General features: G+C 47.3%; 1 protein-coding gene across 6 annotated transcripts in view; it reads right to left on the bottom strand.

Annotated features, from left to right (window-relative positions):
• OPCML (opioid binding protein/cell adhesion molecule like) overlaps positions 1 to 17703 on the bottom strand; it is an 854468-nt gene that overhangs the window by 808687 nt on the left and 28078 nt on the right. For all 6 annotated transcript variants that reach the window (XM_039496207.1, XM_039496208.1, XM_039496206.1 and 3 more), the window contains exon 2: positions 6600 to 6649. In XM_039496207.1, the coding sequence (XP_039352141.1) occupies positions 6600 to 6623 (24 nt within the window). In that variant the 5' untranslated portion in view covers positions 6624 to 6649. The remainder of the gene's footprint in view (positions 1 to 6599; positions 6650 to 17703) is intronic.

Here is a 17703-nt window from a genome sequence, read left to right as displayed (position 1 = left end):
GGTTTTTTTGTGGCCTGCATCTTGCGGGAGGTCAGACTAGATGATCATAATGGTCCCTTCTGATCTTAAGTTCTATGATTCTATGAAAGCCAGCCTCCAGTTAGCCCCATCCCAGTGCCATGCACAAGCTTTACTGTGGGATGGGCACAACTATTTCTCAATACGATCATGTCATTTTCTCCCCGACACAGATGGGGAAACTGAGGCACAGAGAGGCAGAAGTGACATGCCTGAAGTCACACAGTCCATCAGTGGCAGAGCCAGGAACAGAATGCCTGGATCCCTGCTCTAGACACTCATAGAATCATAGAATCTCAGGGTTGGAAGGGACCTCAGGAGCTCTGATGGGAGCTAGGAAACAAACGGGAGATTCTGGCGGCGTTTTGCTTTTTCTCCCCCTGTTGTCTCCTGCCACATGTTTAGTGAGCTGCCTGCAGCCAGGCCTGCCTTTCTATTTCATGTGTGCACAGAAGCAAGCCCAATTGGCCCTAGATTACATAAGTAATGAGGATGAGAAGAAGAGATAGCAAGGAAAGCGTACGCATTCCCAGCCCTCGTACAAGGGATGTCACTGAGACACTCCTCCATTATGTGACCCAGCACCAGCCCAGGGTCCCTCCCACTCTACCTTGTGACGGCAGATTTGGAGAAGGGGCAGCATTGTGCCTACCGATGGTTAGCAGTGAACACTAGCTCCAGAGACGTGCAGCAGGGTTCAGAAAGGGCCATGTTCTCTCTGTGGAGTGCTCAGAACAGGACAGAATGGCTTTTAAGTCAAGGCCGTATTATTCCAGTACATCTCTTTTGTGTGCCTGCTCTAATTGGATGGTTATGGCGGTACTAAGCAGCCCTTGCGTTTCAAGACCGGAGTCAGCTGAATCTCTGAAATCGTGTAATTTTTTGCATGACCGAGCATGCAGATGTAATAAAAAAAAAAAAAAAGAAAGGAAAAAAACCTGGGCCTTAAATTAATCCCCAATTGACAAAGACGAATGGTTAGAGGGAGCTGAATTACAAACCTGCTGGCATGGAACTCAGCCCCTCTTTAACAGCTCGGGAGACTGAGAGTGGCTATTCAAAGACATACCCCCAGAACAGAGGTTCCTGGCTTGGCATCAGGGGTGCCTGCTACACAAAGCAGTGCTAGGCTCAATAGCAAACTAGGGCTCATTAGCAAACTAAAGAGTTGTTAATTACCCTCTGGGCATGCTAAGCATTGTGTGGGACCCATCTAATTGTCCTGGAGGAGGAGGGAGAAGATGGAAAATGACGTCTGGATGAGAGGAACAGGGCCCCCATTTGGCCAAGGGCCAGTCCACATCTCTCCACCACCACTACAAGTTATAGATGCAGCATACACAGTTATAGCAGCAAAGAGTTCTGTGGCACCTTATAGACTAACATACGTATTGGGGCATAATGCTTCAATACGTCTGTTAGTCTATAAGGTGCCACAGGACTCTCTGCTGCTTTTACAGATCCAGACTAACACAGCTAGCCCTCTGATACCGTACACAGTTACGTAACTGAAAGGAGAGGCTGGAATTCTGATGTCAGTGTTCAATGCCTTTCAACATAAAGGAACCCCCTCGTCCTTGCTTCAGAGATGGACATCCATTTTGTGTTTAGTTCAGATACAGAGTGCTCTGGAGAAGTCACACCCACTGTACTCCCTCATGGAGATTTGATCACCATGGTCCCTCTGGGCTTCAGAAGCTATTAATTTTACTTTTGTTCTTGATTGATTGGTTGTTTTCTCTTAATCTAAAACGAAAGGCATTGAAACCGAAAGCATTTCTTCATGCCTGGAGAGTATTCCATAGAGCTTACGTGACTGAAGACAGAGCCCCGGACTAAACGTCCCTCACAACATGCCAAAGATTTGCCTAATGCGTGAGGCACCCATGAAGGTTTGATCTGAAGCAGGCAGATTTCAGAAGATGCTCAGAACAGCACCAGCCAGAGTGTAAATGGATAATGCACTTCATCTAACTTGGCATTTGTTGATTGAACAGGTTGAGGCTCGATTCCTCCTGGAGGGTTGTGGAGGACAGAGTTTGGCAGAAGTTCTGAGACCTGTCTCCCTCCATGACATGCTTTTAAATCCAGTATTCATCCTTCTAACTCTCAATCACTGTGATATTGTCGAGAGGCATGGCCTTGTGATCTGAGCCCAGGATTAGTGAACAGCAGACCTCCACGCTATAATCCTGGTATGGATAGTGACTTGAGGCAAATCACCTCATCTCCCCGTACCTCTGTTTCTACAGCTGTAAAATGGGAATGACAATGCTAATGACTCACTTTACCAGGAGAGGGGCTTGGAAACACTAAAGGACAGTTTCTCAAAAGGAGCCCTCCATTTTTGTGCCCACAACGCCAGGTATTAATAATTGTTGACACAATGTAGGCCATTTAGAGCTCTCAGCTCCTGCCCACACCTGTAAACCTGGCACTTAGATGTCACTAAATCACCTACACTGAGCCTGTAAATACCTGTGCGTGCAACACTATGCCAGGGTGTCTGCAGGTGCCATAAGGGAGAGACCCCAGTAAGACCGGTCTGAAAAACCGCCTCAGGAAAAGTTAGAGCTCTCTGACAATGAAACATGCTAAATGAAGTAGCCAAATTATTATTACTCCAAACACGACAGGTTCCCCCCTAATACACATCAGGAGGTACAAAGAAGGTTTTCAAAAATCAATCAGTTGGATAAAGATTTCTGAATGTTATTCTTAGCGCACTTTAATTGCATGTATAAATTAAAAATGAGCTAATCCTGTACTGGGCAAAGCAATGGCACTCACCTAAAGAAATTGCACTTCAGCTTTTAATTCCATTTCAATTGCACACAGATGCACAAAGTTAACACCATGCTGCATAGAAATCAGAGCCTTTATCAGATCATGCACTTAAAAAAATTGCAGTCACAATTTGATTCCACTTAGACTGCACACATACATTTTTAAAAGTTACTGCTGTGCTGTACAGAGCACCATTAATTGAGTGTTAACGAGCTGTCAGATCAGTTTCCCACTGTCCTTATTATCAGATGTCAAGGTTTCAGGGATGTCCCAATTAAACATAATCAAAGGCTATTTAATATACAGTAAACTGATTCTCAGCCACTTGAGTTGATTAACCAGATGTCCCTATTATCTGGGTCCCAATTAGAACTGGGTTTGGGGTTTTTTATTTTTTTTGGGGGGGGAGGGGAAGGGAAGAGTTTGGTAAGGAGTTTATTTGCCAAAAAAATGCATTGTTAGGTCAAACAAAACTATTCACACATTCAGGTCAAATTTGGCTCATAATTTTGGCCAAATTAAAAAAAAAAGGAACTGCAACATTTCAACTATGTTTCATTTTCAAATGTAGCTAGATTTGTTAAAAATATTAAAAAGGATAAAAACATCCCAAAATGGAACGAACAAAAAAATAATAATTTGGGGTTGAATGAAACATTATATTCAAACCAAAACCATGTTTCTCTTCTGGAAGTTTTGGTTTGGTCATGGACTTTGAAAAAAAAAAACCAAACAATTATTTGCTCAGCTCTTGCCCTGATCAGATGGTATTGCTCAGTGCGTAGCACACAGGCTGCTCAGACATCATGTCAATGAGCATGGCATAAAGGGAGATGACAGGATCCAATTCAGGACAGCGCTTGAGCTCAGGCTTAAGAGCGGCTCTGAATCGAGGCAATAGAAAGACACAGATGATAGCACTGCCAAGCTCCTGGGACGAAGGCACCAGCAAGGCAAACTAAGCACACAGGTAGGGCCCAAATACGGGGAAGGAGGGTCCAAAATATGTGTTCGGGGGTTTTTTGTTTTTTTTTTTAACTGATGCGCAAATTGAAAGAACTTCACATTCTTGACTGAGTGGTCATGACGGAGGGGTGGCCTGGCCAAATCTCAGTGAATGGCATTATGATCCTCTGCACCAGGTTGCAGCGCCACTCACTCAAGTGAGTGAAGTTCTTTCAGTGTACACACAAATCTGCACCAGTGGACGCACGGGCAGAGACAGTCCTCATACACATCCGAGGGTCACCTTGGCATATCCACCAGAGCCATGGAGAGAGAAGAGCACTGGATAAAGAAACTGCTTCCTTCTCCAACACCAGTAAGCCAACAGGCAGGGGTGGGAATTTACAGCCATGGCACATATAGGAGGGAACATCAACGAAGCGTATTTTATTTCCCTTCTTTCCATTTATTGCAGTTTGTTGCTATTTGTGTTAGAAGTCAGAGGCTCAGAAGTGTATGTGTGCCTGGGTCCAGGGATGGGTTAATACGGCTTTGCCTGGAACTAGACACCCAGGCCAAGATTTTTAAAAGGCAACAGTGATTCTGAGAGCCTGACATGCGACGCCATAAAGGGGACTGATTTTCAGGAAGTGCCAAGCATCCACCTGCTCACATGGATCCTTTAAGATGCCTCAAACTGGGCCCCCAAAATCACTAGTCACTTGCCAAGTCTTGGCGAGAGTTTTATTTTTATTGGCCCTAACTACAACCAGGGAATGAATTAAATAAAATAACTACAATCGCCCCACCAAAGTGAAAACCCATCTTCAGAAACACAGGGCTAGAATCCAGCCCTCGCTAGATAAGCCTCTGAAATTCACCATGGGCTCAGTAAAGAACAAGGAAAACCTCTCTGCAGCGGGACAAAGCCTGGTAGACAGCAGGAAGAGACTTGGCTTTCACTGTGCGTCATTCGTACATAATCCTTCAGCCAGAAAAATCACAGCAGGCCCCAATTCAGTCCCCCTCGCTCCTATTCAACAGGGTGATCTTACTTCACAAGCGGCCATAGGGACTCCTCAGCAGGGTGAGGGGGTCAGAATCAGGTCCACAGGGGAGATTAAGTCAAATCCAGGAAGTAAAGAATCATCCCGAGTTGACAGGAAAGTTTCCCTTCCTGTGAATTCCCTGCAGCCTGGCTGTGCTAACAACATAACCTTGACTTCCACAATTAAGGGAAAAGAGACGACTGGATTTCTTCTCTCTTGTTAACCAGAGTTTAGCGGGAAACACCACAAGTGCCTGGCAAACCTAAAGAAAGTAGTAAAAATCCCACTCAGGACACAGTCAAAATTTCAGTGTCAGACCTGAGAAACAGCTCTGAAAATAGGCCTTCACTTCTGCATCTAAACATTGCACTTTGCTTTCCATCCTCCCAAAGCCAGTCATAATGAGTCAGACACGGGGTTTAGCTTACAGGAACCATGTTGGGAGGGAAACTCTGGATTTGCAAGTTTAACATCTCCCAAAGCTGTGACTGCTAAATGGGGAGCAGGGAGGGGACATAGAGGAAAGGAAATTGGCACATCTTCATGCTACTGACCTATCCATCAACACACACTGATACCTCCCTAAGCTGTATGGCATCTGTCTGATTTGAAAGTGACTCGGGTTCTGTCTATGGCTCATTTTGTGCTGAGCTTAGAAAGAGCAGGTCAAAAAGCTCTAATTACTCTTCTCAGGAAATTCTGGTGGGAACTTTTTTCAAAATTCCATACAAGCTTTGACTCCCCCCGCCCGCCCGTCCCCAGCTGAAAAGCAAAAATATTTTAGTTTGCAAATAAAAATAACCATTTTCAGTTAAAAAAATGGGTTTTGTTCATATTTACCAAACCTTTATGGTTTCAAGTTTAACAAATGAGAAGAGAAAATTGCAACCCAAATGAGTGATGGCTGGAAACCCATTTCTTTTGCATTTCAAATAACATTTAGATGAAAACAAATTGACTAGCACTGTTGGGAGGAAAGATTCAAAAGGTGCATTGTAGAATACTCAGCAGACACTCCAGGACTGCACAAGCCAAGGGCTGGGCTCTGTTAAAGTTGCCTGGGAACTGCAGGGTCCATCTATGTCCAGCAGCCTCAGTTAAGAATCCTTTTTATATATATTGCATCCAAGTCCTGTCTCTCTCCTCCGAGACAGCATCAATTCTTGCCACAGATTCAAACCCCACACAGAGAGGAGAAAAAACATAGCTTCATGCAACACAGGGCTCCCTTTTTGCATGGTTCTCTTTGATAGAAGGCTCCCGCCCTCTTGCTGCCAGCTCCATGAACATCTATGAGAGATCCCTCCCGAGCAGTGTAACACGGAGTTTGACATGACACCAGATCCCTGGAAAGGCATTACCCAGCAGGCTGTGGATTCAGTTACCAAACTGGCAGTGCAATGGAAAGCTCTAATCATCTGAACCGTTCCCAACTGGACCAGGCAGCAGAAGGGGAACAATCCTGCGTTCGCAAGATGGGGAAGGAGGATTAAGTGATAGAATCGGTTTTTAGCTCTATAACGGAAGGATAAGGAGCAGTGACCCCACTGGAATAAGCAGGACACCTTACAGGACAATCTGAGCAGCTGTGCATGAAAGGAAATAGGCAGTGTCTCAAAGCCTCTCGATGACACTCGAGATAAATGAGAAAATTTAAGGTGCAAAGGAGAACTAAGGAGATTCTTGTAGATGGGAGCTGAACAAGATAAGAGCAGTGATGAATCTAGACACATTACACTAGGACCAGTCAAAGCACTTGTGATTATGGGGCATGGAAAAGAGATAGTGTAATGTACTTACGGTCCCCAGGCGCTGTCCAAGCATTCCCTGCAACCTTGGTCAGTCACTTTCTAGGGAATAAGGAAAACAGGCTTTTAAAAACTGTCAGAACGCAGCTGTTCTCAGCAGAGGAAGTGTTTGTTTGTTTTTTAACAACAAGGAAACCACTAAAGGTTTGGGGTTTGGAGAATAATAATCATATTCAGTGCTGACAAAACACCACACATGTTCAAAACACTGTGCAAGAGAGGCAACTTGTGGGGGGCACACAGGGTCATGTGCCCCCTCCCCCATATTTTTGCCAGAGTTTATATTTTTATTTCATTTCTTTTTTTTTTCGCAGGGAGTGGGCTCAGAATTGTACCCTCCCCCCGCCCCCAATATCAACAGTTACATGTTGCAGACTCCCGGTTCTTAAATAAGGCAGTTAAGTAAAATATCCTAACCCAGACCTGATCAGAAAATTACCATCTAAATGAAATTATACATTTTCTTACCAACTCTGGCTATTATGCCCATTTTGCAGATGAGGAAAGAGAGATGCAAGGAGACTTGCACAAGGCAGAGCCTGTAAGTTTGCTGGCAGTTGCCAGATGATGTTATACAGTCTTATAAATTCTGTTAGACTGAATGTGTGGGCAGTAAGTTTTAAGGGAAAAGTTTGTTGTTTAGTTATGGTGCAGTTCTTCAAAGGTGAGCATATCACTAGTAAAAGTCTGTTCTCTGACTCTCTGTCCAGATAATTTCTTAGATGCAGAGCTTCTGCCTAAAGGATATGGGGCCATCCAGGCAAAATGAAAATACAACATGGGATCAAATCCTTTGCAGAATCAGAATTAAGAGTTCAGATGCTTCTCCTAACTCTAACTAAACTATTCAACACTCTTGAGCATGGGAATCTCATGGGAACAGCTTCTCATACTTTAATATGGCACTTCCAGTCCTCAGAAAAAAAACAAAGTTTGGTAAAAAATACAAAAAAATCACAGAGTGGACAAAGTTAGCCAAACTTCATCCAAACATCCAGATACCACCAGCTTTTGGGACATCAATATGATGGTGATGGACACATCTGAAGTGTAATTTGATATACACACACTTTAAATCTCAGAAAAGGAGCTGTGGGTGGGAATAGTGCAATGTCAAAAGCTCTTTCAAAATGCTCTAATCAGTTGTCTCCCCATCTCCCCAATCTGTTTTTTCTCTTCACTGCTTTGTGCCTAGAGGACACTGTTCAGCAACTGAAGCTCCAAAGTACTACACACTGCATACGCATAACATGAAAAGTCAATCACTGATTCAAACAGCTCATCTGCCTACCTTGCACTGCAAGCTCCACAAAGTAGCAAATCGGTCTGCTTACTTGTTTGCAAAGTGCCACAGTCGCAGGGCTACATGAATAATAAGGACCAGTTCCTATTTGATTGAAACAACAATACTAACTGTACCGATCCCCTTGGCATCACTACTCACTGTGGGCAAAGAATTCACTTTCGCCCTAGGACATGGGGGATCAGGCTAGGTATTGGAGACAGAGCTGCTAGGACGGTCTGGGCTAGAATCAACATGTAGGAATGGAAGACCCTGCATGGACAACGGAGACTGCAATGACCAAACCACACCCAGCTGCACAGGCAGCTGAACATGTGAACACAATATTGCTGTGTCCAGAGAACTGGGGACGTCGAGTCATTCAAGTTTCAGAGTAGCAGCCGTGTTAGTCTGTAGCCGCAAAAAGAACAGGAGCACTTGTGCCACATTAGAGACTAACAAATTTATTTGAGCATAAGCATAAGTCATTCAAATGACCCCAATCCCCTCCATCATCATCATCTCCATCTTGCTCAGGTAGGTCAGTCTTCTCAAGGCCTTCTGTCCTTCTCCCTACGCCACGGAGGGTTGGCTTGTCAGGCCTAGATCCACACGCTCCGTCCTCACCACAGCAGCATCTTTTGATCCAAACTCAGTGCTCACTCCACACAGGGAGGTTCATTCACCTCAGCGGGGTAAGCTCAGGGAGAGGGAATTTGTGGCTCCTCATGCGTGGCAGCCTGACCCCTTTGCTCAGGTTGGGGGGAGTGGTTTGTGGGTGACATTATTTGGTTTTCCTTTCTCTGCCCTCCCTGGAACGCTGGCTCCTCTGCCTTCTGATCTGCAGAAATGTATTCATGTATTCATTTAAAAGTTCTCTCTGTACTCAAGCGGGTGCTGCTTGTAATTGCTGGCGGCCAAAATCTGTTCTGTTTTTTTCTGGCTGAGGTACCAGGCAATCATCAGCTGTAATTATTTCGAGTCTTGTTACAGATGGAACTCCGAGCTTTTCCGTCTTAAACAGAATTCATTATTCAAATGCAGACTCCAGCCTTCTGGAGGGGCTTGCGAACGGACGGTTGCGGAGGAGCAGGCTGTGCAGAGTAATGGTGAGCAGCGATATGGGTACGGGGGAAGGTGAGGGGGATAGGGGGGGTCTCCTGAACAAATCGTCCCTCTTGATATTTTTTCCTGGGTCTTTCTTACTTTCGGGCTGCTGAAAAGTTGCAGGGGGTTCAGCTTGATTTTGGACAGAGGGAAAACGTGCAGGCTGGGGTTGGAACCGCTCCCACGCCATTTAACATGGGAGCCTCATTGTTCAGTGGTTAAAGCGGTGGAAGTCAGCACTCCTTCTACTCTTGGTTCTAGGAAGGACTTTACCTGAGTGATTTGAGCAGAGGGCTGGGTTCTACTGGCAGCTCTGCCCTTGACTTGCTGCATGAACTTGGATAAGCCACGTCCCCCATGCAGGTCTCAGTGCCCCTATCTACAACAGGGAATAATGCGATTCACCTGCCTTACAGGGATGCTGGGAGGTCAGGCGAGTTAATGTCTGTAAAGAGCTTGGGGATCAGTGGATGCCAGATACCGGGGAAGTATAAAGTGGTAAGACAGACCCAAAGGGGGAAGCCACTGCCATCCCCCGACCCCGCATTAGAAGTCTGCAGTAGGAGTCTTGAATCCCCCTCTGGCCTTCCTTGATTAACCCCTTTTGTGCCGGGATGGAAAACCCGGGCTGCTGGAACCATTTTTATAGTGGGGGTGCTGAGAGCCATTGAACCAAACTGTAAACCTGGTATATAATGGAAACTACTTCAAGCCGGGGGTGCTGCAGCCCCCCTTGTTCCAGCACCCCCTGGCAGCACCTATGTGGAAAACATACATATTGTGCTGGTTTCATGCAGCACAATAATTTCACAGGGCTAGACAGTGTCTATCTGCTTTGCACACTCATCCCTCCACAGGGCCTGGAAGAGCTAACATGTCCTGTCCAATAAGATCCATTCCCTGACCATTTTCTGCCTTTTCCCCAGTCCTTTAGCTGTCATCCTAAGGAGGATTATGGGGAACCCTCTCCCCCAGCAATATTTCTACACGAAGCCCCCACTCGAGGAGGTCTGAGAACTAGCAGCAAATCCAACCAAAGCCCAGTGGGACCCCACAAAGTTTTGGACCCAAATTCTCCTCTCAGTTACATCAAATTATCTTCCGTGTAACTGACAAAACTGGACCCCTGAAGACTGAGGCCTTGTCATACAGCAGCTACCTGAGATACATCGAACTTAACACTGCAGCCAGCAGACCCCACATCCTGTATGCCCCCGTGCCTGGGTTTGCTAGGCTCTCTCGGGGTAGAAGCAGTAGATCCCAGGTGCTTTAAGGCTCCAGTCTCCACCCCAAAGAGCTTAGTAGCTAATTTTTAGACATGATGCAGCTTGAGACAGTTGCACAGAACCGGTGGCCGCAGAAGCGAGGGAGGAGCTAAAGTAGCACCACTACTGTGCGTGTGCACTGGAGCCGGTGGAGAATTTTTCAATGGTATGTTTTTAACTCTGAAAATGCCGATGCCTGGAAACCCAAACGGTTCCCTGGGAAGGATCTGCTTCAACAAAGGTCTTGTTTTGAATAAACTTTGAAAACAAAATTTCACAACTATCAAAACGTCCCATTTTCTAAGTGAAAAATTCCAGGGTTTTATGCCCAAACAAGATTGTCAATTTGTGAACACTGAGATTTTGACAGGAAAAAATGTCAAGGTAAACTCACAGTAATAATAATTCCTAAGTAATTAATGTTAACAACAACAGTGATGCTCTTTAATTCCATTCTGCCAGATCCTCCCATCAACCCCATTTCTCCCTCTCACCCAGGAAGGGCAATAAGCTGTAATTTACTAACTAACAGAATGACACCACTAGACCTCAAGGGAATCAGATGGAGCCAGTGCAGAGTTCATGCAGGAGGCATATGGGTGGCTTCTTGGTGCAGCATGGTGTATGCACAGTGAAAGAGCAATCAGCCTTTCTTTCCATGCAGAGGGGAGGAGGAGAGGCAGGGGTTTGACTGTGAAAAGCCCCCTTGATTACACTAGAGCCTCTGCATATTTATAGCCTGACTTGAAACGTATTTAGTGCTGAGACAGAGGCTGCAGGTTGGCACAGTGGCTGGCAACACGGACCATGCAGCAGTACCTATTTAAAGGATCCCAGGGACAGCACAGGAAGGATGGCACCTGGTGCCAGAACATGGCGGCCATGCTATCTGCACACTATTACCCATCAACTGCCTGCAACGAAGCAAATCTCGACAGGGGCTGAGCACAGCAATACATGCTACTATCCCCTGATGAAAAGCGCTGTATCAGAGCTAGGCATTCGGTTAAAAGTTAAAGGGAGCTGCAATACCTCTCAGAATTTGGCCTTAGTAGTAGCAGTAACCCTGACACTAGCACTTGTGATGCAATAGCACAGAATGCTATCCTGGGGAGAGAGACAGGCAGTGAGAAGGCAGCTGCAGCTGGGGAGAGGGTTTGGGATCTTCTCAAAGGGGGCAAAACTGTTAGAGAAGGAGAGGAATCTTGATGCCCAGCGAGCCGATGAACCAGAGCTGCGTAGGAGGTGAGGTGATAAAAGAACAGGAAAATACAAGTAGGGCATTGGGAAGTGAGGAGGAGGAAAGAAGGAAAACAGGAAAGGTTTCGGGTCAGGAGAAGCAGAAAATCAGAGCTGAGTATGTGAGCAGACACTGCTAGAGAAGGGAAGTAGGGGAGGGAATCTACAGACGTAGCGGAGGGAGGATCAAGGGAAAAAACAGAAAGGAAATAGAACTGGTGAAAAAGGGAATTGGTCAAAAAGCCGGGTTAGATGAAAACAGATCCTGAAAACAGTAAACGAGAAGCCCACCCACAAAAGACCGGAAGTGTATGAACAGAGAGAGTGACTGCTTGGACATCCATTGATGGAACACAGTTCAAAGGTGCCTAATGGCCAAGTGAGAGCCCAGTAGGTGAAGAAACCCAGCTTGTGCGAAACCACCACAGGAACATGCAATCTAAGGAGCACTTCAAGGCAAAGAACAGCTAGGAACAGTGGAGCTGGATTTACAGCCATAGTGAGGAAAAGTTGATTCTTCTCTGACGTGACACAGTGTATTGTTGAGTAATCTCTTTTGTTCTTGCTAAGAACAATGCATTTGGTACGAACGGCACAGAGTGAGGAGGAGGAGGAGTAGCAGGTACAAGCTCACAAAGGTTGATGTGTGGTAACCTATAGTTTATGATGATAAGTTGCAAGTACTTGGTAACGTTCCATATTATTTATGCTCCTGGTACAGTTCTTGGGTTTTCTAAACATTTATCATTTTTGTCTTGGTTTGCCTCTGCCCCTCTCCTCACCCTTAGCCTAGCAAGGTCACTGCAGCCACAGCACCTCTCAGGATTTAGCCTTAAAGCTGATCACTAGAGTGTTCCCTTTCTCTCAGGGCTTGCAGGCTGTGTCTACCCTGCACATCAGGCCTGGGCTCTGACTCGGGTTAGAGCCAAGCCCCACTTCCGTCCACACGCAAATGTGTCTGACTCAGGTCAGCAAGCACTCAGGACCTGAGACCTAGGACCCTACTGGGGGAATGACAGCCCAAGTCCTTCTGAGACCCAGGTCCAAGCCCTGTCGTTTTGCAGTGTGGACGCAGCTCAAGCTCCAGACCTGACCTGCGTGGTGCAATACGAACACGGTTAGCATGGTTGCGAGACCAGATCCAGCAATTGTGAAGCCAGGTTTACAGTGCAGTGTGGATGCTCAAGCACAGGCCTGGAAACACCAAGTCTACAAGCCCTGGTCCCACAGACCGGGGTTTACAATGATTTACAGACAAATCCTTTGTCCATTAACTCTGCCCTTTCATAGGGTTTTATGTTCAAGGATCTCAAAGCACTTGGCCATGCCTCACACACCCACAGGGAGGAAGTACTCTCTCCAAAACAGAGGGGAAGTGACATTCACAAGATCTCATAGAGAACTAAACTGCAGGCAGTGGGTGGGACTGCAGCTGAAGTAGATATACCTGAGCTAACTTTACTCTAGCCAGCTCAGGGACTGGAGCAGTGAAATCCCAGCCGCCTGGCTTCAGCGTGCCCATCAGCTGTGATCGCTACATCGACGTACTCTGATCTTTTGCCACAAGCACCAGAAAGCATGCTCCCTTCTCCCTGCCAGTCACAGTTAACAACAGACAGCAGTCATGGCACACCAGAGGAGCTATGGATGGATACTGGGCTGCTTACTAGGGGACCACCCTTTGTTCTGTTTGTACAGCACCTAGCACACTGGGGCCCTGGACTATGACTAGGTATCTGGGGGAATTCTGGGGCTGTCTTTTGGTGTTTGGTATAACAAGGACGAGAGAGAGTCTGAGGGAGTGTTACTGGCAGCTTTACCACTTTCATCTTCCCCAGGTGATGCTGCCAACATGGCACTGGGATTAGACCTTGCCCTCTCTCTTTCACTTTCTTGTGGGTCGTTCCCAAAGTCTCACAATCTCTCCCCAGCAGCCTCTTCCGGTGATGCCCTGCCCATCCCCTCCCCAATGCCAGATGCTACCTCCGGCCAGAAAACTGCTCAGGGTGTGGCTCCGTGGCCCAGCCTGGCCAGACAGACTCACTCTTGCAAGGCTTGAGCTGGCACGCTAAAAAGAGCTGTGTGGACGTGGCAACTCCAGAGCAGGCGTGGGCTAGCCACCTGGGCTCAGACCCCTGTGCCTCTGCCGGTGCAGCAACATCCACTTTGCTATCTTCAGCGCACTAGCCTGAGCCCCGCTAGAGAGATTGTCCACCTGGCCGGGAGGCTCGGGCCCAGCTGCTGTGGAGACACGCTTTTTGTCTTCCCAAACTTCCCTGCCCCCTTTGCAAGCTGGCTGCCCGGCCCCATCGCACTAGAAGCCCCAGCTCAGGAAAGCACTCTGGGGCTACGTGGAACAGGGACGGACTGAAGCACACGCTTACAAGCTCTGCTGAGCTGAAGCCTTCCACACGCGCTGGCGGGCTGCCCAAATGGAACAAGCAGAGGCAGGCTCCGTTAAGGGTCTCCGCGGGACTGTGACTCAGCGAGGAAAGCTGAAGCCGTCCCTCAGCTCTGCCAACGGACCTCTCCCTCCTCTCCACTGGGTGGGCTGGCCACAGGTGCCAGGTAGCAGGGCTAACCCAAAGGGGTCCCAAAGAAGGGGAGAGACCTTCTCCCACCCCAACAGCTGGGCAAGGGGAAGAGAATGGGATGGGTGTCTGGGAGGTGGGAAGGAGGATGAGACACCTCTCTCTCGCACATGCACCCCTCCCGCCTTCTTCCCTTTCCCCCCAAAACTAGTGTTCTGATATGGGAAGCTCACTCTGGCCTGGCACTGCTAGGTTCCCCCCCGGCCCAGGCCTGCATCCACAAGCACCAAATCATCATGAGATGGGCTGCTCTGGTATGTCTGGCCCAAACCCAGAGCTTGAGGCACCAGAGAGCGCCTGTTCCTGTGAGATTTCTCGCCTCACTTTCCGGCTGAAGGATGGATTGGATGACCTGAGAGAGAGAGATGGATCTAAACAGGCTCCAAGGAGGGTGCTCTATCTATCTATCTAGGATTCCCCCATACAGCCCCCATCAGCATTGCAGCTGGGCGCCTCACAATCTTCAATGTGTTTATCCTTGCAGGACCCCGCCCCCCGAGGTGAGGCAGCGCTATTATCCCCAGTAACAGAGGGGGAACTGAGGCACAAGGAGGCCACTGCCTTAGTCACAAAACCTTCCTTCCTCTCATCCACCTTCCTGGAGTTGTTGTAGGAACGCCTGGTCCACCCTACACCCTAATCTCCAGCAAACATCACATTGGCCCAATGGCCAGGACAGGAGGCAGTTAACAGCTAATAGAGGTGCCTCATTAAAGCCATCCCCAGCAGTTTCTGACAACTTCAGTCCCACTAGGAGCCTGTCTGCAAATGAAAGTTATTCTGGGATAAGGCAGAGCATGAATTTCAAGCACAATAGCTGTTCCAGAATAACTCCAAATCCTATGACACAGCTTCAGCCCCTCATCCTTTGGCCACGTCATTCCTGCTGATGGGTATGACAGGGTAGCGAAATAGAAGCTTTCTCTGCCTCTCCCTTTTCGTTGTCTGTGTCTCTCCCGATTCTATATAGGTTCTTATACCGGGCTCGTCACCATCTGAGCCCCCTAGCATCTGAGCGCCTTCCAGTCGTGCACTAAGCAACGTGACTAATGTAACATGATATTACAGAATGAGCTTCTTTACAGCATCTGGGACGTGTTGTTTCTGGTGATTTTATTAAATTGAGTGAGACTGCTGACTCTACGCATATTTCTCAGCCCAGATGTGCCTCTCAAACGTTAATATTCAAAGATATTGGACAGGTGTTATGAGGGGTTCTCCCCTCCCCCCAGCCCCCAGGCAAATGTACTTTGAATACTGAATAAATGGTACCCAAATATCTATTTGTCCTCTGTCTATTCTGATGGATACACACCTGATGCTTCAATTTTTCCATAACTACCTCTCATTTTTTTTGAACCATTCTTCCTATATGGGGCTATTTTTTCCTTCTCAAGGAGAGGCTGTCAGCTGCTAACAAATGAGAGATGAATTCTTCACTTCTCTGAGCGTGACTCAAACTCCTTCTTGCCCCCTGGCTCTCTCCACTGCCCCAATCTGGGAAAGTTTCCATTCTGCTGAAATTACCCAGTGGATTTCTAGCTGGCTCTGACTGGAGAGGCATTTCAGACCCTCCTCCGGTATCAGGCTCAGGCACAGACAGGGCAGCATTAGAGTCACAGCAGGGAGACACTAAAACAGATGGCACGTCGCTTCAGCTTCATGGAGCAGGAGACGACATCCTTGTGCAGCACGGGGTTGCCCCGTGGAGGAGCTGGGGCTTTAAATGACTAACCAGCTGAGAGATGTCAGATCCCTTGGCATGCAAGAAGTCTGTCCTCAGGAAGATCCTAGAGACCCGCACTCCTCTCTTGGGCCGGGGGAGACTATGATCGACCTAGCACCTCAGGAAGAAGAGGTAATGTGCACTGGGGAAGAGGGAGGATGAGAACCTGTGCTCCTGTGTGTGTGGACCAACCTCTCCCTCTTCTCCAATGAACTCCCTGCCCCAGGCTGAGGCTTGTATGTTTAGAATCACTCAGGACAGCCAAAAAGGCAATGGGAAAAGTCAGCTAGCCAGTAAAAGAACAAACAAGAACCATTTACCCACGTACACCACTTTCTATGTACATTACACACACAAAAGCTATGTTAAAAGAACGTTAAGGTCACCAAGCCAAGCATTTAACCTTAATTCACCCTCTTGCACATACGTATTATGATGATACCGTCTTCAATTACATGAGCGCAGACCTGCATTTTCTCCTCCTGTGCCTCTATGCCTTTACCCAGACGGTTCTAGACACAACAGACCTGGCTCTCCCTTGCCATGCATCTTGTGCTGTTCTAACCAGTGCAAAGTGAGTGTCAAACACTGCCATTCTGCTCTGGGGGTGTTTCACACTCACTTTGCCAGGTGTAAGTGTCCAGACACGGTGCAAGGCACTGGAGGATCTGGAGCAACAAGTCAGATTTTGCTCCCGCTGAAGTCCATGGGACTTTTACTGTTTAATTCAGTGGGATCAGGATCAGGCCCCACAACCATGCAGACTACAGTATAGACCAGAAAAATAGGGCACAGGACCAGGAGTGAGAAGATTTGGGTTTGATTCCTGGCTATTATTATTTACATCACTCAGGAGCCCCAGCTGTGGACCAGGACCCCCGTGTGCTAGGTGCTGTACAAACAGAGAACAAAAAGCTGGCCCGTGCCACAGAAAGCTTACAATTTAGCTATAACACAAGAGATGAATACAGCCAGACAGGGTAGTACAATGAGACCATACTGATTAGCATGATAGCCACACTCTGCCAGTGACTTGCTATATGACCCTCAGGCTGCTCACCGTACTGTCCCATGCCTCAGTTTCCCTAGCTCCCTTTGGAAAGTGCTCTCAGTTCTATGGCTGTGGTAAGTGTTGTTATATTTCGCTAGAGGCTCCCATTCTTCTAAAAGGTGAGGCACAGGAGCCCAAAACTAGGTAGATGTTACATATTTGTGCTCTAGGCACTCAGCTATCACAGCACAGATGTACCGTTGCTTTAAATATTGTGTCTGATAATTGGCTGCATAAGGGGCAAAAAATATGTGGAACAGCAAACACACTTTGCTGCCTGCAGACAGCTGTATGCTGTCTGAAAACACTGCCTGACCCACAGCTGGCTTCTAAATTGTGTTGTAAAGAGGAACTCAAAGTTAGTCAGCAGAATGTACCTGAAAAGCCACAGAAGGGCTTGCCCTCTGGGGCAACATTAGGGCTCTAGCACTGTAGGTGCATGGAATATGTTAATACGTGAGTGTGAATGGGAAGGGTGGGGGGGAGGGGGTTTGCTTTGAGTCCTATGTTAATACATGAGTGTGAATGGGAAGGGGGGGGGTTGCTTTGAGTCCTATGTTAATACACGAGTGTGAATGGGAGGGTGGGGGGGATTACTTTGAGTCCTCAGTTCCTGTAAAACATGCATGTATATCCTTGGGCAGGAAGTATATTAGGCAAAGATGAATGATTCACTGGCCCTGTGATTTATTTAGCCCCCAAACCAGCCATCAGAGCCACATGGGTTAAGGGTTGGCTGGTGCAGATCAGAAAGCAGGATCTAGGAGCAAATGAAGGAATAAGCAGCTGTTTATGTAAGTACTGTTATCCCATAGAACCCAGAGCAGAGCATGAG

Source organism: Mauremys reevesii, linkage group 12 (assembly GCF_016161935.1).
Source record: "Mauremys reevesii isolate NIE-2019 linkage group 12, ASM1616193v1, whole genome shotgun sequence".
NCBI classification, from domain to species: Eukaryota; Metazoa; Chordata; order Testudines; family Geoemydidae; genus Mauremys; species Mauremys reevesii.
The sequence above is the reverse complement of the archived record's forward strand: the minus strand, read 5'-3'. Positions and strand labels throughout refer to the sequence as shown.